We start from the raw sequence: 25,034 nt of genomic DNA, 5'->3' as shown, positions 1-25,034 counted from the left end.
ACATAGATTTATTGCCCATTAAAAAGCTACACTGAAATGTAGCCCTTAAAATGGCGTGTTTATCCTGTTGAGAAGTCCTTGTAGGAATGAAACGAGACAAGCGTGAACGCCGACAGATTGCAGCTGACTCAGTGTGACAATACGCAGTGAGCCCAGTTCAAATAAGGTTTAATGCCATAAAAACCTGAATTGATCTTTACAATTTCCATTTTAACAAAAGTTAACCCCCTATGAAATCAAATATTCCAAAATGAACATTTGTACTTACACTATACACACAGCAGTGCTCATTTCTATTTTACAGGGGAACCGTTAAAACAAGATTAAGCAAGCAAGAAATCAAAATAGGACCAATTTGCAAGGATTACAAAAATGGAACTCAAAGCAATCTATGACTAGTAGCAATAAATATGATTATCTACATGATGCTGAACAAACACCAAAAATAAGGAGCAGTATACTCATTGATATATTTCTCTGGAAAAAAAAAATAAGAACAAATTGACATCATTTACTCTGAAGCCATAATTAAACACGTTTAGTTTTTAGAGTTACACGGTAATACACAGCATTTTCACAAAGGAGTAGAACTAAAACATCAACATATATCAACTCGGATTTAAATATTTCCTTATCCATACACCTCACCACATGTGTTGTGTGACAGGGTCATTTACAGCAGACGGGGGGGGGGGGGGGGGGGGCATGAGGTACAGCGAATAAAGAAACTGACGGAGATAATTGCCATGTGATTAGTCAAAGCCCTCGACTAATCTCTGGATGTGTGCAAACAACAACTTATGGCATTTAACGTGTTGATGGTTCTCCACAAAACCTTTTAAAAATGTGTTTTTTTTTGTAATTGCAAAGTCAAAGCACATTAAACCGTTTTACTACGAGACGGGGTGTTATCCACTTTTACACAGAAGTTGTTCAGTTTTAAGCCTGCTGTACATTTGGGAAATGTCTGACATTTTCAAATCGAGTAGTCCCACTTCTCATTAAAATTCCAGACGGATTCTGTACTTTTGTCTTTTTTTTTTCTCTTTTGCTTTTGGTTCCTCCACTCCCTGTGTTAAGTAAATGAAATTTCCCAGGCTAATTAAAGCCTATTAAAGACAGGTAATGTCAGGGCTTGTGGCAGGACCATGACAAAGTGCTGATAATTGTCTGCCAGACTCACTAAATCCACCTGTCCTGCAATTATCCCCCTCCACCCCCCCAACCCCCGCCACCCCCGCCTCTCCCGACATTAATCCACTGTGGCGCCCGCGCGGCAGGCTGATGCCTCAAAGTGCATCCTGCAAACACAGATGTTAGATTTCAGGCTAGTTTAGCATACACATGCCTTATGACGATTGTAGCAGAGGAAAAAACCCAACACATTTCTCGAGAAGCAAACAAGGCAGCATACATGGGTACCTACATATGTCTGTGTATTGATGGTCATGCTTTCAGGTTGCTTTTTGATCAGATCTGTCGGGTCAATTTATTTTGTCTTTCGGCCTCACTTAAATTTGGTTCAGTGGATCAGTTTGCTTGATTTCAGTCCCTAGAAGAGACAGATCGCAGGGATAAGAGACAGGTTGTGAGGCCGTATTAATTATTCAGAGCTACTTGAAAAAAATACCCATTAATCAAACTAATCTGATATTAAAGAGGCTGTCCTGCCTGGGCTGTGTTCACAGGTACAATTGGATGTGAGCTCCACTTTGAAGACAATGAAGAGATCATTTTGACTTATCAGTCAAAAGTAGTGATGCCTCAAATGGGTGATATCTCAACTTTATGCACTAATGAGTAACGATTCAATTGTCTGAGTATTGTAATTGTTAATATGAGTCTTGTAATATTTCACCCCGTAACTGACTGTTTAAATGAGGTGAGGGAATTGTTTGATAACGCTGGCATCAATGCTTCATTGGCAGAGATGCTCTTCCAACTGAGAGGCTGCGTGCCTATGGTCTTGCCTTGAAGGAAACATCTGGACAGCGTACTAATTATACCTGTGGTTTATAGAGAACATGTGCTGTTGTGATGGGAAGGAGTCACTCAGTGTTGGGAGCTAGCTCTGAATCCCAAGTCAACCCCTAACTCCCAGGTCCCTGGACACCTAACTATCTGAAGTGTTTACATGTGCAGTGTGTACAAAAAGTTTTGTAGCAATGCGGCAAATCCATCCCGAAATTTTAAGCTGCACGTCCTCAAACTTATCTCAGGTTTTTAGGTATTTCGGGACAGGGAGCTTAGAGGTTGACATTTACATGTTTGAAGATAAAACAAAACGTCGATGCACACTAACAACCGCTAGGTCACCCTGTGGAGGAGTAAGGCTGGTCGCTATGGTAGTTGTAGTCAGGGCATACCTTTTGCACCAGTTTATAGTCTACACTGTAAAAGGCTATATAGATGCATATGACTTTAAAGGGTTTCGAGCACAGCCAGGACACGTGGCTCTGCGTCTGCTCCTGATAGCACACCTTGGACGGGTCGAAGCTGCACAGTGCAGTCTTCTTGTTGCGGTCTGTCTTCTCGTACTCGATGCGGCAGTTGAACGACTTGGTGTCTTTGGTCTCCAGCGTGGACTGCTGGGCGATCTCAAACTCCACCACCTTGGAGGGCGGCACCAGGCTGACTGACACGTTGCCCAGGCCGGTGGAGTTGTGGCGGAAGTAAACGCTAAAAGTGCCGTTCCCGTGGTCCACGATCTTCCCCGTGATCAGCAGGTTGAGTTTGACAGTCTTGATGTTTGAGTGGAAGTCCCCCCACCCGAACATCTTTTTGAACTTGCCGGTCTTGACGATGGGCCTGCGTTTAGTTCTGGCCTGTGCACCCTGAGCATCTGTCTGGTTAGATAACCAGTCCCAAAAGTCCTCCATGTTCTGTAAATAGGTTATTTCCCTCATGGTACTCTTGAACCCGGGGGAGCCCTTGGCAAACAAACGTAGGGGGTTGAGGATCCGTGGGCTGGCCCCCGTGGGAGAAATCTTCTGTTCGTTATTGCCGTCTCCCCACTCGATGAGCTCTGTGGCACCTCCATGCACCTTCCTGCATGTGACCTACAGAGAAAAGAGAGCATATGAAAGAATGTTAAACGTTAATTTCACCTTTTCAAGGAAGAAAAATCCAGCAATGCAGTTTTCCGGTTTGTTTGTTTGTTCGTAAAAAAGACCATAAAGCTCAGTTTACACGGGCTGTCGTACATTTCATGGACAGTAAATCTGGCACAAAACATCATTAAATGCAACAAATCACACCAGTGTTCACACTGACTGACAACTTGTCCGAGGTGACTGCACTGTAAAACAAAATACCACAGCATAGGATCAGCACAAGGGATAAAGAAGGATATCTCTACAGCACTTAAGAGGGAGAGAGGAAGAAAATAAAAACCACCATGAACATGGAACACCCACTTGTTAAACAACTTTAAAAGATTAAAGATTTACTGTGGGAAATGCTTGAACACAGCAATGGTACCTCTGGGGAAAAGAAATCTTTGGTAACTAAAGCTTTACAAAAAAACCCGACTTCAAACAGATGCTGCATTTGAAACCGACTGCTGAAGGATTTGCTCAGGCTTCGGAAATCTGACATTGAAAATACGAGTTCAGGACGGCCACTTGATTTCCTGGCACAATAAAATGTATGAATTTCCTTCTATTATCTCGCTTGTGAGTTCTCTCTGAAGTTCCTTCCTGTTTAAAGGAAGTTTTTTCCTCTGCGTTGTTGCCAAGTCTTTGTTCATGGTGGGGACTGTGTGGTTTATCTCCATTATATTGTGAGGTCCTTACCTTCCTCTGTAAAATGCCTTAAGATAACGTGTGTAATGATCTGGTGTTCTATAAATATAACTGATCAGAATTTGAAGTAAAGGAATCAAGTTGCCTTTCTGAACTTTCTGCACTTCAGAAAAGTTGGTTTAAAAAATCACTATAATGAGAATCACCAACTTTCATATATATGCGATTTCCACTATAGTGTTATCTACTCAGTGAAGTCCAAGCAATAGTTTGACATTATTGGATTATGCACATTGATTCTGTTGCAGAGAGTTAGATGAGGAGAATAATGCTGCTCATGTCTGGAGTATTGTAGCTGAAGCCATAAGACATTTAACACGAAGACTGGAAACAGGGTGAAACAGCTCGTTTAGCTCTTTCCAAAGTTTAAAAAGCAGAATGTCCAGCATCGCATTGAAAGCTCTCAAGTTTAAATCTTATCGTTAGACAAAGCCTGACGATCTTTCCCTTTGTATCAAGCCTTTACGCTAAGCTAAGCTAAATGACTGGAACTACTCCTGTAAAATCAAAAATCATAATTTTGTAAATTCTCTATATATATATTTTTAAATCTCTACAAGTTACGACACATATTCAAAACTCTCTCCTTTCATTTAGTTAAGGTGATCAGTTAGACTTGAAGTCACCACCACAGTACTGACACAATGAGCCACAACTTGATTTGTAGGATCTTTATTAAACTACACAACCTTAACAATTTCCACTCAAACCAATGAACCTGCTACAACACAGTCCAAACTTGGAGGGAGGAGAGTGGAGATGAGGTTGGTCGAAGGAGTCTGAATGCGGTTGATTATCTACACCACATGGCATCAAATGTAATTGTGTAACATGGCTTAATAACTGAGAATTTAACTTTCCACAAAACGAAAGTACTAAACACCAGTAGCTCCTCCGCACTGACGAACTCCATAAGAGCTCATATTTGCATAAAGCTCCTAATATTTTAGGACGACTTGTCAGATTACATGACATTGAAAATCCCCTGAGCTAAACGTGAGCCGGTCTCAGTCCACTAATGCTATTTTTAGATAGCACCGTGCGTATGAACTTTGGCTTATAATGGTTCCCAACAATGAAATCCGCTTCTACAGTGGTGTGGGGTAAAGTATGTGATATAAGTGCTAATCCAGATGCAGCAATGAACTATGATCCCTGCTCTTACCTCAAAGCCTTTTTGGCTTCAGGAGCGATTCCTGGTCCACTTCAGATAAAGCTTTAATAATTCACGGCAATGAGCTTAGCTAGTTTTATTAGTAATTAGCAGTGGCGGCTTTCCCCGGGCCCGGTTGCAGGGATCACTGAGAGAAGCAGATGTTGAGAAGCACAGAGCAGCGGCTGTTTGAATTCTCACTGAGCTGCTGCGCACTACTTCCAAACTAATTATAATTTAGCTGTAAGCCTAACTGAGGCCCGTGTGTACAAAGCCAACAAACTAGGTCTGTCAGCCACTATTTGTTTTGTTTGCACTCACATTCTAATATAAATCTTTTCCATTTGACATGTTAAAGTGCCACGTGCATTTCAAGCAGTGCAATGTCCTTTCCCTCACTGCGCTGCTCGTGTCCCACACGGTCCTCACTCCTAAGCAGAACGTAATGGCTATCTGGATATGTAATGTGAAATCAATACGTCTCCAACGGACAATGAGTCTGACCCATCCATCAGCCCTCACGACGCTTAATTAAGACAGTAGCTCCCTGTAAACATGGATGAATGAGGCAACGCCGTAACAATGTCCCCCTGCGTATAGCTCATCACGTCCACAGTCATTTAATCAACCGATTCCAGAGTCCGTATTCCCCACTGATACCTCCACTTAGTAATACCTTGTCTGAGCTCAGCTGTTGATTTGATTAGACCATTACAGCGTCACAATAAGGAAGCGACTGTGAACATAAAATCGGCGTGACTGCCGGCTCCCGACAGGAAACGCTTCTTCACCGCTGTGAGCGAGGGGAAGACGTGGCACTTGTCTTCGCACCCTTCCCGAGTTGTTCTATCCGTTTCACATAGGGTGTCGTGCTGCGTGGCTCTTCAGAGGTGAAACCCCCCGAATTTTGTTTCTTTTTTAGTGTAAATCTCAGGTGAGCCTTGTATAGGGTGATTATAATGGAAATGAGAGAGGAGTTTAAGTCTGATGAGCAACTGGGAAAATTGCCGTGACGACAAGGGGATCAGCGGAGGGATATCTAATGCTTAAAATGCCCCGAGAGAGATGAAGCGCTGGGAACTTAAAAAGCCTGCACTGACACACAGGCTTTGGTTTCTCTCTCTCTCTCTCCCTGTCTCCCTGCACACATGCAACACCTACACACACACACACACACTTCCTTTATTTAGTCGGAAGTGGTGTCTCTTGAAAACAGACGAAAAGAATCAGTTTTTTTTATGTAACAAGACGATTTTGGGGGGGAAAAAAAGGGAGGCAAGGTCTGATGAAGGAGAGTCTACAAAAGCTTAATTAAGATTTCTTAATCGGTGCTGCTGTGCTAGAGGCATTTTGGGGCGACTTGAAACAAGACATTATTATGATAATAACGGCAGACTTATGGAGCTGAAAACACCAGACTTCATTTCTGCAGCAAAAAGGGAAAGTGACTAGCTTCTTCCCTTTTACTCCTGTAAGTCCTGAACAAAAACACAGAGAGGTGCATGAACCTGGTGTTACAGCTGTATTCCCCAGCTACATGTGCCTTATAAAAGTAACACAGCGGTAAGCATGAAGGTGGGTGAATTATAAATGCTGTCAGTAATATTCATGGCCTTCTACAGTAAAAGAGAAAAAGTGACTCAGGTGTTTTTATACTGTAGCTGCTTACATTTCCAGTTAATGTTCTCTCTCTCTCTCTCTCAGACCAAACCCTGTGAACCCTCCATAGTTTACAGTATTGTGAGAAGGAAACTGAGATTTCTTACATTTAATCATCAATATCACTGGAACCATAAAATGTACCTCAGTAACCTCATCAGCAAAGGCTATTTATTACATTTTGAGACTTTCTGCAAAATCAATACTTGTGTCACGGACACTGCATTTTTCACTCCACTTTCAGGGCCAGTTAATAATGAAATACTTTAAGTTTAGTCTGAATTGAAAATAAGAAATTTATCTGAAACTAAAATAAAGGACTATTGAGCACATACAAGATTTTGGACCCTATCATTGAAACAATTGTTTAAGGCAGTTGGAATATTAATTAGTTAGTAAGATAAAAAAAAAACATGATTCATAATTAAAAAAATGTGTACAAAACATATATATTGATATGTCATATTTTAGCCCAACATTGGTATTGTCATCATTACAAAAGGCAGCTTTGCGGATCTCTGCTACATGAGAGCAAGACTGATATTACCTACCAATGTGAGCTGATCACAGAATTATCTGCGTGAGTCCATATGTTGTCAAATCAGTGTTGAAATGCCACAACTGTGTTTTTAGTTCGAAACAGTGTCAGCATCACATTGTTTGTCCTCCACACAGAACAGGAGAGTTTATTTTTCCACTTTAGAATGATCAACTCATCACGTATCTTGATTACAAATCCTTAATATCCACATTTACAGACCTCTCAGCCAAAATATCTTTACAATAAAAGACCTTGTTAAACTAAACTCAATATATACAAATATTTGTCTCAGCATCAGCAGCAAAAAGTGTCTTCATTTGATACTATAAAATTTCATGATTACTTTGTAGTAAATGCTGCCCCTTTAAACAGACATTTAAAAAAATAGCTTTCAAATGTTAACGCACAGCTACTTTTTATTCATCAAATAAAAAGACTGAAATATTAACATCTTAAGTAATTTTTGCATGTGCAAACATTTTGGGAATTCTGCTTGTAAAACCCTGAGAGTTTCATCAACTTGTTCTGGTTTAATTGACTTGTAGATGAAGAAGGTCAAGAATCGCCATTAGAAATATTCAGCTGATGTCAGTTCCAGAGTCGATAAATCCTCTATGAAGCATCAGAGGCTATAAAAGGGAATCACTGCACTTCCAACTTGAATTCTCGCCCGTCCAAAATGTCGTTAAGAATTGGCAGTGAAGGGGAACTGTGGAAATCAAGGCACTATCTGCCTGACCAGGACATCTGCTGAGCAGGAAGCCAAAGCCAAACCTCCATATGACCGCAAAGGAGCTGTGGGAAGGTTGAGCTGAGTGTAACCTGACCTCTGACCTCATCACAAACCTCGACTTTCTGAAGACAAACAAAACAACACCCACAAAAAACCAGAGTCATTGTGGAAACAAGTGCTGTTGACAGACGAAGGTGAAATTGTGCCACAACCACCAAAGGTGTGTTTGGTAAAATGAACACCTTCTCAACTGTTTAGCTTGAAGGTGGAAACATTCTACTTTGAGGAGCGGGGGTCAGTGGTACAGGAAACAGTCTGTAGGAGAGTGGATTCCACTAAACATCAGCAAATAATTCTGGATGTAAACCACCTGCAGTCAGTCTGGAAAGTAAATGACCCAAAGCAAATCCCAAAATCCAGCATTAACTACTTCAGCCCTCACATGCAGTTCCCTGATCCGAACATCAATGAAAATCGCTTGGTTCGATTTTAAACATGATTTCCTGCAAGGTTCTGCAAAGCAGCAGAACTTGAAGTGCTCCAGGGAGAATGATATTTCCTATTTCAAGTGATTGAAATTCTTGTTTACAAAGAGCATTTGCAAGCTGAGAAATCTGCTAAGGTACGAGTCACTGCCTCAATGACGCTTGCATGTTTTTCACATTTGTATTCATTAAGTTCTTGAAATAAAAAGTCAGAGTGTATTAACATTAACATTTTCGTATGTTAGCACAGAAACTGGGAAAACTGAGTTGAGTTTCCTTAAAGCAAAAACACGGAGGCACTGAGGAAAATACACGTCACTGATATACGGAGGCAGAATTTGGTAAATTACCTTTACATCTCTAGCCTTTGATCTTATTTCACATGCAATTATTCCTCTAGATCTCTTAATGTTGCATAAAATCTGATTCAAGGCTTTGAAGTGAGGGTTTTTTACAGATATTAAGTAGAAGGTCTTATATGTTTCTAATTTAAAATAGTCTTTACCTCACATCTCTACGTGTTCAAGCAAAACTGTATTTGCATCTTTACATTTTTTTTTCATGTTTTACTGTCGTTTTGTGATTTTTCAAAGATCCTCCTGACAAAATGAAGGATTGATAAAAACATGCACAAATGTCCCTGCTGCAGAGCGATGACGATTCGTACAGGCTCCGTCCCTGCGGCACCTGTACTGTATGTTTGATTTAATGGCGTGTAAATCTATACTATCCTCAGGTATTAGTGGCATTTCAATACTGACAGCGGCCGGGGCCACACACACACACCGAGTCTGGATGAACCGGCCTCGACATTCGTCTGTAATGAGCATTATGGAGCTGGCTGTCTGCTTGTCCCGTGGGTAGACATATCTTTTAGAAGCCTGACATAAAGGTAATTGCCACGGTGACCACAAGTAGCCTCTAGAAAGTTATTAAGAAGCCAGTGACATCTGGCTTCTGGATCATCTGAAGAGATGCCGTTAAAATGCATTCGCACCGAGCAGCCGGGCAACATTGCGCTCGGCTGTGATGGGTTCTGGGCCGCGGGCGAGGCTACAGTGGTGTTTTGATGGGCAACGCTGGAATCTGATGGGAGTCTCTCTAAACCTGGAATGGCTGACTTGTGTGCCCCCCCCCCCACTCATCATCTGAGATCTGCAATTCCGTTTCTTCTCGTCTTCTTCTCTGTGAACGTCTCCTGCATCGTCTTCATTATTCGGCTCCTTGTGCTAAAATAATCCGTTTTTGGAGCTTTCCATAGTTGATTTTTTTTTTCTTTCCCCAGCACATAAGGTTGGGATATGCGTCGGGGGGAAATTTGGTTTCAGGCATCTTTCTCACAATAAACAAAATGGGCAATTAACCTGCTCAGCGGTGCAGGCAGAGCAGTTCCAATGATGCACTCCACCGTTCTTCATGGATTTATCTGTGCAAATTGACCTCACTTTGGTGGTGCAATTCATTTCTCTGCTAATTTTCTGTGTCTGAAGCTTCATTAACTTGATGCGCTTCCACGTAGTAAAAAATCTGGACGTCCCACGGAAATTACACCGGCTTCGCCCCTGCCTCTCCTAATACTTCCACTGCTACTGAACACCTGCCACATTAGAGCAGCTCAGCCGCTCGCTGCAGCTACAGCGTCAGACCACGGATTGTTGCAGAGCCCGGATTGACTGCAGCTTCTTGCTTTTCGAGCACCTAACATGACAAGCTGCTCCGCTCGCATTAAAACAATTCTCTGCCTGCAATCCCCCGCCCCACATCCTTCCCCTGCCATCCACCTGATGTTACAAGGCATATCATTTGTAATGATTCACACCCAGAGCCGGCTCCGGGAAAGAAGGCCCTGGAGGCGCATAGGCCGCACGGAGCGAGAGTCTACACATTGCAGAAGAATAGATTGGTGCTCTGATCGCTGGAACAGCTTCACGCTCCAGAGCCATCACTTTTAATCAGAGGCTGTCCAGGGAAACACATGGCAGGGGCTTCAGCACTGTGGTGGATCGCAACAGCAAATCCACACCAGGGGCACCTTACCAATCACAGGCTACGGTTAGGGTGCGTGCGTGTGTGTGTGTGTGTGTGTGTGTGCATATAGCATATCTACTCCCCTCCAGTATAATCCTTTAGGCCATTACCACCTGACCTCTGAGAGAATGAGACAGACTACGGCCTCTAATATCTTAACACTTGTAAGATCCCATATTGAATTTGTGGCTTAACTCATCATCGACATACTCGAGATTATTCCAGGTGAATATTGAGAGCAGCAGGAATCTAATCATCAGCCTTATTGTATTTATTTTCTAATTGTATGTTTTGATTCAGTACATCATGAATATATGCAATAATAACCTTCACCGAGGAGGTTGTGTTTTCACCCTGTTGTTGGTTGGTTTGTGTATTTGTTTGTGTGTTTGGAAGCAAGATCACACAAACACAACTAACCAGATTTCCACGAAACCCGGTGGAAGGATCATTAAACTTAACTACACATCTGGATCACTGGGCGGATTTTTCACTTTCAATATTTGCTATGTAGAGTGTTTTTCAACATTTTCACATTTTGGTTTCTCTGGACATAATTCATGGATCTTAATTTTGTAAAAGCATATTTATGGAACTGAACTCTATGAGTGTGTGAAATCTGGCGCAGCTTGATTTAATTAACGGTGACTGTTGGGCCTTGGTCTAGTTTGTTTGTCAGCAGGATGAAGCGAAAAGCACTGAACAAATTTTCATTAAAAATAGTGGAAGGATGGGATGTGACCCTAACGCCAAAAGAACCTCCTTCAATTTTGGCACGGATCCGGACGAGGGTGCGGATACAGAAATAAAATTTTCGCTTTGTTTAACATTGTGAGATATGGTACATTGTGAAATTCTCAAATTTTTTCCGGGGAATACTTCTTGGACCTTGATTAATAAAGTCAGGCACATTCAGGGAAGGGTGAGGGTGTGAAATTTGGTGCAGATTGATTGAATTCAAGGGGGGGGGGGGGGGTCTTGGCTTCGGTACGCGCTCTACTGAGTGCCATCCTAGTTAATATATATGTGTTTGTACAGATGTCATGCCGACAACCTACAAGGCCTAAAACTCGTGTCATGGGCTCCCTATATTTTTTACCACATCAGCGTGTGACTGTCTAAGCACTTTCTGCAGGTGCTGATGGTGACGGGGGGGTGACACTCCACATCCACTTTGGTATAGGAGCACACACTGAATTATGATTTATCTTACAAACTGTGGCCACAATGATTTAATGGCAGGGGAAACATTATAATGCATAAAAGGTATTATGCATAACACACGCTGTGAGGATTCTACCTATAAACAATGTGCTGCTGCACCTGATTAGTTCCGTTTCAGCCGCTGTTTTCATGTTGCTCAGAGTTGAGAGCTCAATTTTCCTGCAGCCACTTAGGAAACAAACGTTCTCCACTCCACAAGGTGTGTCGTATATTTTTATTACAGTCTAATTCAAGCCTGGAAATTAAACAGCCACCAGGAAATATATCGTGTAGATTAAAAACAGGTACAGCAATTTTTAGTAACACTTACTTCTAAGTTCCCCCTATTAAGTTTACAAATAATAAATAAATGGTTTATGGTACAGTATAAGTATATAAGGTAATTTTTTTTAATGTAAAAATATACTGTTTTCTTTCAGATATTTTGGCTGTTGATGAGTTTTAAAGTTTTGTCCTTGAGCAAGGCACTGTATGTCTGCCACTGTCACCAGGCTGTACACGACCCCTGACCTCTCTTATGGAGAAATATAAGGAGCAACTTTGAGTCCTGCCCACTTCCCTCTTCAAGATATTGGGATTATGCAGATCAGTTCAGTTCTCAATGAGCACCGCTGTGAAGTTGTCATTTTTCTGACACAAATAATTATGGACATATTGAGCTCTTATAGTCATTATGGTATCTAAGTGAATGAAAGTTGTTTGAGGACCTGTTTTTGCTATCGACTGTATATTAAAATGGACGACGCATCTCCACTTCCTCCCACTATCCAGAAATGAAGCCCAAATATCCCTGATACGAACGCTGCCATCTTGCACATTTGAGTCTGTGCAGTAGCCATCAGAGGGATGTAGCTGTGGCACAGAGGTCCCGCTGATACATGGGCTTGACCAATCACAAGTCTCAGTCCCAGCTGTCAATCATGATGTTTCACCCAGTTTAAAAAGCATCAAATAACTAATTAGAAACAAACTTAAAGGAAATAAAACAGCACATACATGAGTATGGTGAGAACTACCTAAATGACAGAAACCATCTTTGAGAAAAATGTATTTGATTTCTTTTTTACGTTGACATTTCCCATTCACTAACGTGGAGGAGGCGGGATTTACGACCTATACAGCGGCCAGCCACCAATTGGCGATCGCGACGATTTGTATACAATCAGTGGTTTAGGCAAGTGTTGTGGCAAAATATCATCTGACTGCTTATGTCGTCGTCTGAGGTTGCTCGCCTTCTATTATCAGCATAAATCACGACGCGAGTCATTAGTCACGTTTATGGCGTTTAGGTTCTTCCTCTGACTGACAATGAGGCCTTGCGACTCCTTGTTGCCCTTTAACAGAGTTTTACTTGCACGCCGGTTTGTATGGACCTTCATATTGAAACATTTGGTGTCATTAGAGAGTGTTTCCCTACAGGAAGCGAGCCACTCAACTGTGCAAATCACACACAATTACCTCGGCTACAGTGTGGAAGCTGCCAAAGCAGAAACGTGCTTCAGTGTTTCCTTATAATATTATATCATTATACTACAGTTAGCTCCAACCTCGCTGACATGTTTTGTTTGAATTCTAATGAGTGTCAGTCTCCTGTTTCCTAACAAGAGCTCTCAAATGATCAAGTCTACTCCGTGGCCTGCCCTTTAAAACCTCGTAACATAGCAACTAGTCTCAAGTCACCTTTAAGTTTACATGTAACCTATATCAGCTTTCTCTCTAACGGGGAAAAAAAGTAAATGTCAGTGATTTTGTCAAACGTATTAAGAAAAGAAAAGTCTGAAATGTAATTTAAACCAGCTACAGTTTAACAGGGACCTGTGTTGGATGCAGATCTCCGGCCTGATGCAGCAAACCAGTGTCAATATCACACAACACCGCACTGCTGTCGTATTATTGTTGATGTATTAAAGCCAGACGTGAACAGTGATCGTAGCATTTCATTATATTGTATTTTCTCTATGCTCTTGACTCTATATTATCATATTTGTCTGTAAATTATAACCTAAAACTGCAGCATTGTTTTTCTTGGTTTAGGTGAAGGTGGTTCTGAGGTTCTGACCACTCATGTTCTCCCAAGGTGTTTCCTCCAAACATTTACCAGGAGAGACAGAGGCTCCATAACAGCAGGGAATAATGGTCTTATTCTTCAAGAATGAAGTTCAAAAAACATATTACAATTCTTCACTTAAGCAAAAGTAGAATACCACACATTAAAACACTATTATACGTTTATGCAGCAGAAATATCATTATTTTAGTATAATTATTATTGGATATTTATTACACATCATTAAGAGATAGCTAATTAGGTATATACAGCTATAAGTATCTCTCTCTCTCTCTCTCTCTCTCTCTCTCTACATATGTCTATCTGTATGTATATACATGCGCATATATTTTTTGAAAATGTGTGTACATATGTATACATGTATATATACATGCAAATGTGTATGTAAATCTGTGTGTGTGTGTGTGTGTGTGTGTGTGTGTGTGTGTGTGTGTGTGTGTGTGTGTGTGTGTGTGTGTGTGTGTGTTCACTGGAGCCATGCATTATATTTATAAATGTATAGATAATGATAATCATTAGTAATAATTATATATTTTTAAAGGTTTCATACTCAAAATCTCAAGTAGGTAACCAGTGTCTGTAGCTTTCAAATTAAATGACTGTAGTAAAACTACAGTGTTTGCATAGAGGCAGCAATATTATATTAAGGTCAAATGTAAGTACTATAAAATGCAAATACTGAACAGTTGCACAAATTAAATTCTATAATCTATAATCCAATATACCTGTAAATTAATAATTTATTTACACAAATCCGGCTCTGACAAAATAAGAATTGAAATAGAATTGACGGCAAAGTGAGAAATGTTTGTGAATATTAACAGTTGATCCAAATCCACTGAAATAAAATAAAAGTAGAAATCTAAATTGTACCGCTGCATTAACTCAGTCACAGTTAATGTGGCACCAGTGAGTTTTTGAATTACCTGCTGGAGATCACAGACATTTTATTTTTCACATACGCTGATGGCAAAGCCTAGGAGGGTGAAGGTGGGATGCAAGTGAGCGCGGCTCGGTGTGGCAAATTTAAATGCAGCGATGATGTCAGGTGTTCCGAGAGTGTTAACAATGATCCCGCCAGGCAACAAGATGGAGAGCGAGCGGAGGCTGTGGGACGAGAGCCTCTCGGTAATCTGGATACTTGTGTTATCTTACCACCTGCCACATGTGACAGCAGCAAAGCCCTGAACACTTCACTTTTAGACAGGCGTTACCTTTCAACACATCATCACTTTCACAATCCCATTACATGGTCAAAGCACCATCTCCTGCGCTGGCTCCTGACACCTGCAGCACACCTCAATACGTGTGATAGCAGGGATTTAGGAGGATAATTCCACAAATCATGTTGGACCCGGTGTAATTATCATTGGCTTGACCAGGCCACCTTGTACTTTGGTATTCATGCTCATAAAACTCCTCCGCGTGGTATGTTATTCTCAAATCAATACTGCTTTTCTTAATATATCTCGGGAAGGCATAATATAAATGTTTCCCTCGCTGTTTTTTATTGACATTTTCCCTGTTTTTCAGATCCGTGCTGCAAATGGTGCGAGTGTTTGATTTTTTCCCCCCCTTGATTTGCTCAAACACGCGTCCACTAAATTTGACAGAGAAAACATTTTTCCCGCACTCGCAGCCGACTGCGCCGCGGCTGATTTCACAGAAACAGCTCCCTTTGAAGAGGAAACACGAGTTGGAAAGACGTTGCCTCATTTTCCTCTGAGTAGCTCTGAAGACAGTTACTTCACAAGAAATATACAAAGACAGAAGGGAGCTGACAGTGCTTTGTTAGGGCTGAAAATGACAAGCTGGAAAAAAGGAAAAGAAGAGAGAGGGGCCTCAAAGCCCAGAGGCAGAGGAGGAAAAACGCAAAACTGAGAATAATCAGCGAGGAGATTTACTGTACATATTCTAAAGCTGTCACACCTTTCCTTTTTACAGGAGAGCAACGCATTTCCTAATTAAAAAGGTCAATCATTCCCTGCACTCTGACGTAGAGTGTGATTTTCCTTTTCCAAAAAGCAACCAGGTGGTTATTAAGAACTTCATATGTCAGAGTGTTTGGGAAAATATGAAAGTGTTGCAGAAACTTTGGGGTGGTGGCTTTGTGCGATTACACAGCTTATTCCTGAGGTTGGCAGTTCAAACGCAAATGGAGAATTCTCGGCTGCATGCGACAGAAACGCAACAACTCTTTGCAATATGTGACAGAATAAAAGAAAACGTGATACCACGATTTTCTCAGGCCGCACGCATAGAGACAAAATACCTGTTGTAGAGGAGCTGTTCTCCACGTTCTGCTTTGTTGCAGCACAGCAGTAAAGAGCAGTGCAGGGAGTTAAAAGAGCTGCTAAACATCGAGGTTGTGCATCAGAGGCTGCTGGATGACTCTGACCCTGCAGAGCGGTAATGACAACGCTATAAGGTAGCAGAGCCTCCAGATCTAACGCCGCCTCGGGGCTGCGGATGGCTCCATAAAAATTCATAGCTGTGGACCAAGATCAGGAAGACTCGACATCGTATTAAACATAATGTTTCCAGCACCGGAGCCACCGGAGTGGGGTGTGAGTTCATGCGAGAGAGCCGCTCGGCACCTCACTCCATCTCGAAGAGCTCACATCACAAGAGATGCTCGGGGAAAGTAATCATAAGTGTTTTGACTTTAATCTTTAATGGTCCACTCAGCAGCCAGATTAGGGTTATTGTCAATGCAAAGGGCAATTGTGTCACAGCTATCAATCACCAGGAGCTTCTTTCTCTTCATTCCAAGACCTTTATCATGGATTTATTGTCAGCACGCACGCAATTATGACTGATGATTGGGAAAAGGGGAGGACAGGCTCCAGGGCTCAATACAGGCAACACGAGTTGGAGTGGCTGCGAGCTACATTTGAGGGATTTAACCTGCGGAAACAACAACCTTTTCCTTAAGAGGTCTGAGACAACATGCAGGCGGAGGACGGCAAATGCCACGGACAGTATTGTTTATGAGGGATTATCTAGTCGGGCCCTGTGGCGAGAGAGATTGTGACCCCAATATGAGAACAGATACACATCAGCACCGTGTAAGCTCCGAAATGATTCCTGGGAGGGCAGCCCATGCATACAAGGCCCCTCTGCTCCGTCAATCCATGTTTAATCACTTCCACAGAACATTTTTTTCTTCGGGTCCGCCTGACATTTCCTCTCATTTTTCTCTCTCCACCCAATTTCTCTGGTGGGTTTTTGAAGACTTAAGTTCCACTCTTTTTCTCTCTCTCTCTCTCTCTCCCTCCCTCTCTCTCTCTCTCCATCCCTCTCTCCCTCCCTCTCTCTCTCCCTCTCCCTCTCTCTTCAGCTTTCTTACAAGGCAAATCCTGAGAGAGGTTGCGAGGACCAGGCAGAGCAGGGGATGTGAAGAATATAAACACACATTTCTTTTTTTTCTTTTTTTTCTTGTCCAGAGGGAAAGGAGGGATGGGGCGGTGGGGTGGGGGGGGGGGGAGGCGGGAAGGGGTGCAGGGGGCTGGGCGGTGGGGTCTGTAAAAGAGACGAGGACCTTATCACAGCCCAGCAGCTCTGTAATTCGCTGCCATGATAAAGTGGCAGCGCGGAAAACCTTACAAGGCTGGCACAATCCAAAGACGGATTAGGTTTTTCTGACATAAGCTTCCTGAAAAACTAATCAATCAGCCCATGCGGCATTATCAGAAGCGTGAGATTAAAGCGCCGCTCCTAATCCCCCCCACTGTACATTTTATTACACTTTCCCAGTGTTATTTGCCTTTAAATATACAATAAATAAATAATAATCAAAAAGAAAACCCAGACCTAATTGAGCGTGGGGAAGAGGGAGAGGGGTTAAAGAGCCCGTAGAGAGGGAATTTATGTAGAATGTGTGTTTTGTTATGAAGACAGGGATAAAACTGTTGTCCTTGCCAGAGCCCCCCCTTTGACTTTGCATAGAGCCTCACTGTCTCACTCCAACACTGCAGAGAAACAAAAAGTGAGGAAGAAGGAAATACAAATCCTTTGCCAGAATTTTACAACAATGTAGCAGCTCACAAAATGTTGCCAATTCCAATTCAGACTCTTGTCTCTAGTGCCGTCGACGGATGAAGAGATAAATCATGACGTAGCTGTATATGCTGTGAAATAAATAACTGTTGAAATTAATGCTAAATCCTCTGGGAAATGACTTGTAATCCCTTAAATCAGCGCACATCAAAGTTACAGGGATGAACTCGGGGCGTGCGGCGGATCCAGAGGACAAGGCACGTACAGCTTTACCAGTAACCAGATAAGCTTTGTCTCTTTAATGCGTCACGCCCTTCTATCAAGACCCTTTGCTTACTTCCCCTGCTCGTGTCGGACCCTGGGCGGCGTTTACAGTATCAGAGAAGGTAGCTACTTCCAACGCTCTTGGCACGGGCCACATTTCCAAAGAGCTCTGCACCCCTGCAACAAGATACAGTGGTGCAATAGACTTTCTCAGCGTCTTCTCACTCCTAATCCCAACAAACAAACAAAAAGAGCCCTTTTCCCTGCATGCAATCTGTGGAGTGGAGCGTATAGAGGCAGGGCTGGACCAGCAGGGAGGAGATGGCAGAGAGTGCGGCTCTCAAAGCCATCCACATTGTTCTGCTGTCATTGCACAGAGGATAACTGCAGCAGATGTCACGAGGAAGAATGGATTCTCCCAGGATGGCTGTGACCCTCTTATTTGTCCCTGGGGTATGGCACAGATGCCGGGAGCCGGGGATGCATTTTCACCAATTTGATTCATGTCATGAGTGTATGCGTGCGCGTGCGAAGACGCAAGAGGGAGAAAAGCGTTTGGGTTTTCTTGTTGTTGGACGATTTGGCCTTTTGCTCCAGAACCCGAAATCTCTGATTAAAAAACAAGGAATGTAAACCCGTCCTCATTACAGTTCCGTCCTGATGGTTTTAGTTGTCTGAGGTTCAGCCTGTGACACTAGTGTCCCTGGATTGAAACCTTGCAGTGTCTTCAAAACTTTCCTATTAAGCAGACATACTGAGAAAAAAAAAGTTTTGTGCACATATTTCACGCTTTCTGCCCGCGCCAAGTCTGGAACTCAAGCATTCTTTAAACTACGGAAGGTGGGGGAATACTGATAAGGGCCAATATGTCCCCATTCAGACAGGGGTGAGTCTGCTGGGAGGGGAGCCACCGAGGCCAATGAAAAGAGCCTCTCCGGGGACGCAGCCCGTCTCCCTCTCCTCCCTCCCTCTCTGGAGTCAGTATAGCTCCCAATGGGCACAGGGCTGATTACAGCAGCAGCCGGGGCAGACAGCACTTTGCCGCTCCATCTGCACAGTTCAAGGCTATCTTTAAAGAAGCCCTCTTTGACGACAGCACAGATGTGAGGAACTTCTTCAATCGCGTGGCATTTTCTGCTCAGGTGTGATCACGGCAAGAAGCCTGTTAAGCAAGGATGATCACGATAAAAAAAAAAACAACACACACATATATTCAACCTTTATATTTCCCTATACAAAGCTTGTGATCTTTCTTTGGAGAGCTTATCCCTGCAATAAAAACAGAATTAGACTGTGGGAAAAGATTACGTCCAGAAGCTTATGAGACAATCAGGATCTGGTGAATACTAACAGTTTCTCTCTCAGGGACACGGTTTCATCACATTTGCAGTTACAGGTTATTATAGAGGAAGCGCACATGCAGGCCACGGAAACCTGTGAGTGCTGCAATTTTCACGCAGTGTTCTCGGTTGTCACTTCATTAATTAATTTATTTACATTTTTTTCCACTCTCTACACTTAGATGTAGAATTAAAATGACACTTTACGGGTGTCAAGGTTTTTTTTTTCGACACGTGAGGTTAAACCTTGTTCTTGCCTGATGGAAGGAAAGTAAATGAAAAATGATCGTTAACCACAAATATGCAAGAGATACAGTTGAAGAAATGAGGAGCTCCATTGTGTTGTTGAGCAATGGATGACAAACCCAACACACCCAGACCATAATATATGAAAATAAAAAATAAAACACTCACACAGTGGAAATGAACCATAAACTTTGCAAGCTTGCACATCAGTTTGTAGTTTATATCCAGTGACTATTAATTTGATTGATTTTTAACCACATTAACTCAACCTCTTAAATAATAAGTGCTGCAGAATAGTTAATTATAAACTATGATAATGCTCATTAAGCAGGAAGGTGATGTAAACGTTTTTTTATATTGTGGCTACGTGCATTATTTTCTGTACCTGAGAAGGTTGAATGTCCTAAGAAAAAGTCAAAGTGTTAGAATATTAAGTTTAAGTCAGTTGCTATTTATTAAATAAATAAGTGCATGTTGTTTTGTAAATATATTATGTCATTTGACAAAGAGTCTATTTCACCAAATTAAATGCAGTCAGATATTTGGAATTTACTTTTTTTAATTAAATATTTCAGATAAGAAAACACATCATTAGTGGAGCTGGTAAGGTCCATTAAGATACTTGTTTTAATGAACAGATTGTACGTTCAGGTCTATAAAAAAGGAAGCTTACTCCTTATTTGCTGAATTAAAATGCTGATGAATCACCTGAAATTTCAAGGCGATCATTTTAGTTCATTATCATTTGGTTATTGATAAATCTTGCATTGCGTAAAAAGTCTGAAAAAACCTTCAGATCTGTCCGTGTTTAGTCTGCAGGGACTCAAACCCTCACCTGGTGCAGGAGAACCAGAAGCAGGAGCGTTTGCAGGGCACTCATCTTCAGTGACTTCTCGACTTTATTCAAGATGAGCGGCGCTTAAATCCTCTCTGGAAGCTTTGGAGAGGGACAGACGCACATGCCGCTGGAGCATCGCAGTGATCACCTGCGAGAAACATTCACCACGTTAAATCGCTGCCAATCCCCCCCCCCCCCCCCCCCCCCCTCCCCTGTGGTTCTTCATTTGGGAGAGGCCCCCCGGGACATTTTGAAAAAACAAAAACTATGAACTTTTTTCTTACCGTTTTCCAAAGGCAACACCTCGCTTAGTTGGAGGAGGCGACTGGAATCATCCCTGTTCAATCCACTTTGGGGCAAAGAGTCATAAAATCCTCTCAGCGCGTCCCCGTCTTCCTCGGACTCTTGGGTCTCTCTGCAGACTCGGTCTACATTCACTGTTCTGAGATTGTGCGTCAAACCCAAACCTAAATGAACTCTGCTCAGTCCGGAGCCGTGTTGCCGATGCTGAGACGTCGACGCACCGCGGTGAAGTAGAGCCAAGTGAGCCCGTCTCCCGGTGTCAGGACTGCAGTCAGTCAGACGGCTGTGCGCGCTCTGTGCGCTCCCCTCAGCCAAAGTACTTCAGTGCGCAAAATCCTCCGCCGTGCGTCTCCAAGGTCGGCGCGCATCCATGCAAAGAGTCACAGCCAAAGATTTCACTCGTGAAGTCTCACTCTCTCCATCTTGGAGACAATATGCGCCTTGATGTGCCTGTTATCAGGTTTTTGTTCAGCAGCACGTCCACGTTTTTCTTTTTTCTTTTTAACCCTGTGAGGGACCAAACCTGAGATCTCACTTTCTCACCGTGTTGGGTGATTTGGCACGTTGACCTCCAACGTTACACCCAAATGTGGCCGTGGCTGCTGCCCCTTACCAGGTGTAGTTGTAGGTCTGTAGCATTATACAGAACTTTGACACAACTCTTTTTTAAATTATTTTAATCAGAGCAACAATGATTTCCAGTTGGGAAACACAGTCACATTAGTGTTTGAGTCCTGCAAGTGAAAAACACCCCAGTGAGTGAGATTCATTCATTTGAGAAGCAGCTGACGCAGCAGCCCTGACCACAAAGTACAGAGAAGCAGAAAAGGTCAAACGTTGACTGAGGCTGAACAAAGGCAACATGACTTTCTACTGTGGACACGAGGCCATCTATGTGACTCTGGCGCCATCATGTGGTCACAGGCAAAGGTGCCACTTCACAGAGAAAGCAAGGGAGTTGCAGTTGTTTCATATACGGTGAAAATGAAATGGTTAATTTGTTCATACCCAAACATTTGCAGTTTAAAGTCTGATTGTTTGCAGGACTAACCAGCAGGGGGCGAAACATCTCCACACTTGAGCTTTCAATGCTGAGTGACAGAAGTCATTGATGCAGTTCAGTACAAGTGTCAACAGTGAAACACTAGAAGAGCAGCTCAGGACACAATGTTTCAGATTAAACTGCTGAGCTGGAATCAGTTCAGAGAGCAGGGATCTCCTTTCCGTTTCTTTTTCTATGGCTCAATAGACCTTTTACTTTCAATCCCCCTGTTTAACATCAAACAGCAGCATATAAATGTGTGTTGAAATGGTTTCTAACACAGAAACTTAGTTAATATAAGAGTTAATATATTAGTTAACAACTGGATTCCATTTTATAAAATGCTGATTAATAACAATACAGTAAAATATATTTGTAATAATATGTACAACATAGACATTTAATTTCTTTAATGTACATAAATATGCGTTATATAAATAGTTGTGTGTTATGATATATGTGAGTTATAGTTTTTGACAAATTCTGTACATTAACACTTAAAACATCTAATTTTTACATTGTATTGTGTTACTATCTGCTTATAGATGATAAACAGAAGGACTTATAGTGAAGTGTTATTTTTAGATCACCCACACATCTCATACCATGAACAGGTATATGAAGAAGCCAAATGAGCCAATGAATGAGCATTAAAAGTTGTTTTCAGATTCATATCCAATACATCCAATTTTAAACATTTGAGATCAGCTCCTATCCGGATGTCATGTTTTATCTCGTGGAATTTTCACAAGACTTTTTATTTCAGTAACTCAAATTTCTTTGACCATGTAGAGTTCAGGTAAATTTACTTGCATTATGTAATATATAGCAGAAAGTATATATGGCTATTTACACGATATCAACTTGAGTAGGAACGTCAGCTCGATAACAGCTGTCATGATATTCAGACTCTGCCAAAGACGAATCAGCTCACAAATAAAAGGCCTTCTTGGGTTTAAAGGTCGCTGATAATGTTAACTGCTTCACATCTACATTAAAGAAACAATGGACATTGTTACTGAAGAGATTACACTGATATCAATATAGTGCATGAAGGATGAGAAGTCCCTCCCCCCCCCCCCCCCCAGATGCCCTTCTGTTCACCTTAAGAGGAGCAGCGTCACTGACATGGATCTTTCCAATTAAGTCCAGGGAATGGATGAAAGTTGGGCACACTAATAAAAAGAATGGCTCTCAGGTACGACTCGGTTCCCTTCATTCACATCAGAGCCGTTAAAAAGAGTTGGATTGTTCGCGAGTGACACAGCACTACCTGACTTCACATGAGGCAAACAGTATATCTGCAAGGCACGGCTCATTAGTTGCAAACAGCCAGGACGTGTATGACTGGCACCACGTGGAGTGACAGCCACTGATGTGAACTCTAACCACTGATATCAGATCACAAATAAACTTTCAGTAAGCAGGACTCAAACACTGTTTTAAAGTTTGACACCTTGAAATGTGACGTCCGGCCACCGTGCCGTATGCTCATGAAAATCAAAACCTGTTTACCCAGCTGGTAAACAGAGTCCATTTTATTTTTCATGTTGTGGTTGTGTGTGGTTTATTTTCTTAGTTTTTTTCATCAAGGATCTTTTATGATTTTTAATTCTAATTCAAATGTCAGACTTCAGTTCATTGGTCTTTGAAATGGTGCATGATTATGCAATGAAATTGTCATTATATCAGTGGTTTTAAATGGTTTCAAGCTGATGACAATAATAATACTCAATAATAATAATATTTATCATAAAAACCAACAGTGAACATCTGCTAATATCTGCTCTGGGTTTGATTTTATGAGTTTGGCACCACCATCTGGTTGAAAGCTAAATCACTACATAGTTTTGCAGCAACATCACAAATACATTAGTTTCTCATCAAAAGGCAGATTTTCTTCTTTTGGGACGTCTTCAGGTGTGATATGTTTCTCTTGTTTCAAGGTTTTACAAAAACAAAAAAACTCTCATTCACAATATGAGGACAAATCACACAAATACTGAAAGTAAAAGCAAAATCCATAAAAGCAGTGTGAGATGTTCAAAATTGATTATGGCTTTGATTTAGTTGCGCTTGCAGGTGTCAGCTTGCCTCAAAACAAACGCATATCTCAGTCTAGTATCTTCCTGTATGAGGAAATGACAACGTTTCATCAGGTTGCCAACAAGCTGTCTGCATGGATTCTCAGCTTTAATGAGCGTGTGTGCCTTTCATTCATATTGAGATTTGTGAGACTTTTATTACAACCTGCGTGTGAGCTGCACATGTTAACACAGTGCGGTGTTTGAAGCTGGGACAGTTAATTACATGGGGTGTGTCTTGTGGTGATGGCGTGAACAAGCCCAAATATTTAAACTACCAGTCTCTACACAAGGAATGGCACTGTCGTGGCAATTCTGCAATCCCACTCCGACAACGAGGAACGAGACACACATCTCTTACAGTACTGTCACACTTTAATGCTCAGAGCCTGGTGCACAAGACAAAGGTTGGTTTGTAGTATGCACCCCGATCGGAAGCTGTTCTTTCTCTTTATACATTTGGCTCCTTCCTCCCCTGGTTGAGGCTGTTTCTAAGCCAAAGGTCAGGATCTTCTGATCAGGCCAAGATTCATTTAGTTGTAGAGGATACAGCACGATCAAGGTTACATTGTTCAATCATGATCAATCAAAGGGGAAATTAACATGATTACATTGTGCATGATCAAAATGTTACATTTCCCTCACAGCAGTCAGAGAGCATGTAACTCTGCCCAAGGCCCAACATTCCCCTTACATTCACTGAAGCCGTACATTCACTAGATTTCCATCTAGATCTGCCCCAAATTGCACACACTCATAAATATCAGTCCCCTAAACATGTCTGATTTTTTCCCATCAATATCCATGAATTACTCTTTGAGAAATCAACACAAATATTGCAAATGTCAATGAAAGGTGAAAAAAAATCCAGAATCCACCCACTGATCTGCCCACAACGCCTCCATCCACCAAGTTTCGTGCTAATCCATAATAGCTTTAGCATATTTCTGCTAACTTACTAACAAACACAGACACAAACATAACCTCCGTGGATGAGGTAAATATGGAGACGATAAAAAACCCTGCAGCTTTTGCAAAACCTTTTCTTGCAGAATTTTCTACATACACACATTTACACAGGAAACATTCCAGCCACATTTTTTCTGTCTTCTGTCTCGAGACGAGAAAGATTGCAAGTACGATCAAAGCTGCTTTCTTTACAAACCTCCCCACATCTGAGTTCCTCCCAAACCCCACACAAACATTATTTTCGTGTCCGGTGGCA

The 25,034-nt window shown here is 41.9% G+C and overlaps 1 protein-coding gene across 1 annotated transcript; it reads right to left on the bottom strand.

Annotated features, from left to right (window-relative positions):
- Positions 1 to 151: 151 nt before the first annotated feature.
- On the bottom strand, positions 152 to 21,279 carry nxph2a (neurexophilin 2a). Its single transcript, XM_034573231.1, has 3 exons — positions 20,665 to 21,279; positions 20,378 to 20,528; positions 152 to 3,059 (listed from the first exon to the last, which is right to left on the bottom strand). The coding sequence occupies exons 2-3, from the start codon at positions 20,420 to 20,422 to the stop codon at positions 2,313 to 2,315; spliced, it is 792 nt and encodes a 263-aa protein (XP_034429122.1). The 5' UTR covers positions 20,423 to 20,528; positions 20,665 to 21,279; the 3' UTR covers positions 152 to 2,312.
- Positions 21,280 to 25,034: the final 3,755 nt, after the last annotated feature.

Source organism: Hippoglossus hippoglossus, chromosome 21 (genome assembly GCF_009819705.1).
Source record: "Hippoglossus hippoglossus isolate fHipHip1 chromosome 21, fHipHip1.pri, whole genome shotgun sequence".
Lineage (NCBI taxonomy): Eukaryota > Metazoa > Chordata > Actinopteri > Pleuronectiformes > Pleuronectidae > Hippoglossus > Hippoglossus hippoglossus.
Note: the sequence above shows the minus strand (reverse complement) of the source record. Positions and strands in the feature narration are given on the sequence as shown.

Excerpts from the sequence above, each read along its gene's own strand:
- nxph2a (XM_034573231.1), bottom strand. The coding sequence starts at position 20,422 with ATGAGTGCCCTGCAAACGCTCCTGCTTCTGGTTCTCCTGCACCAG. Across the intron at positions 3,060-20,377 it reads TTCTGGTTCTCCTGCACCAG|GTCACATGCAGGAAGGTGCA; the intron begins GTGAGGGTTTGA and ends TTTTCTCTGTAG.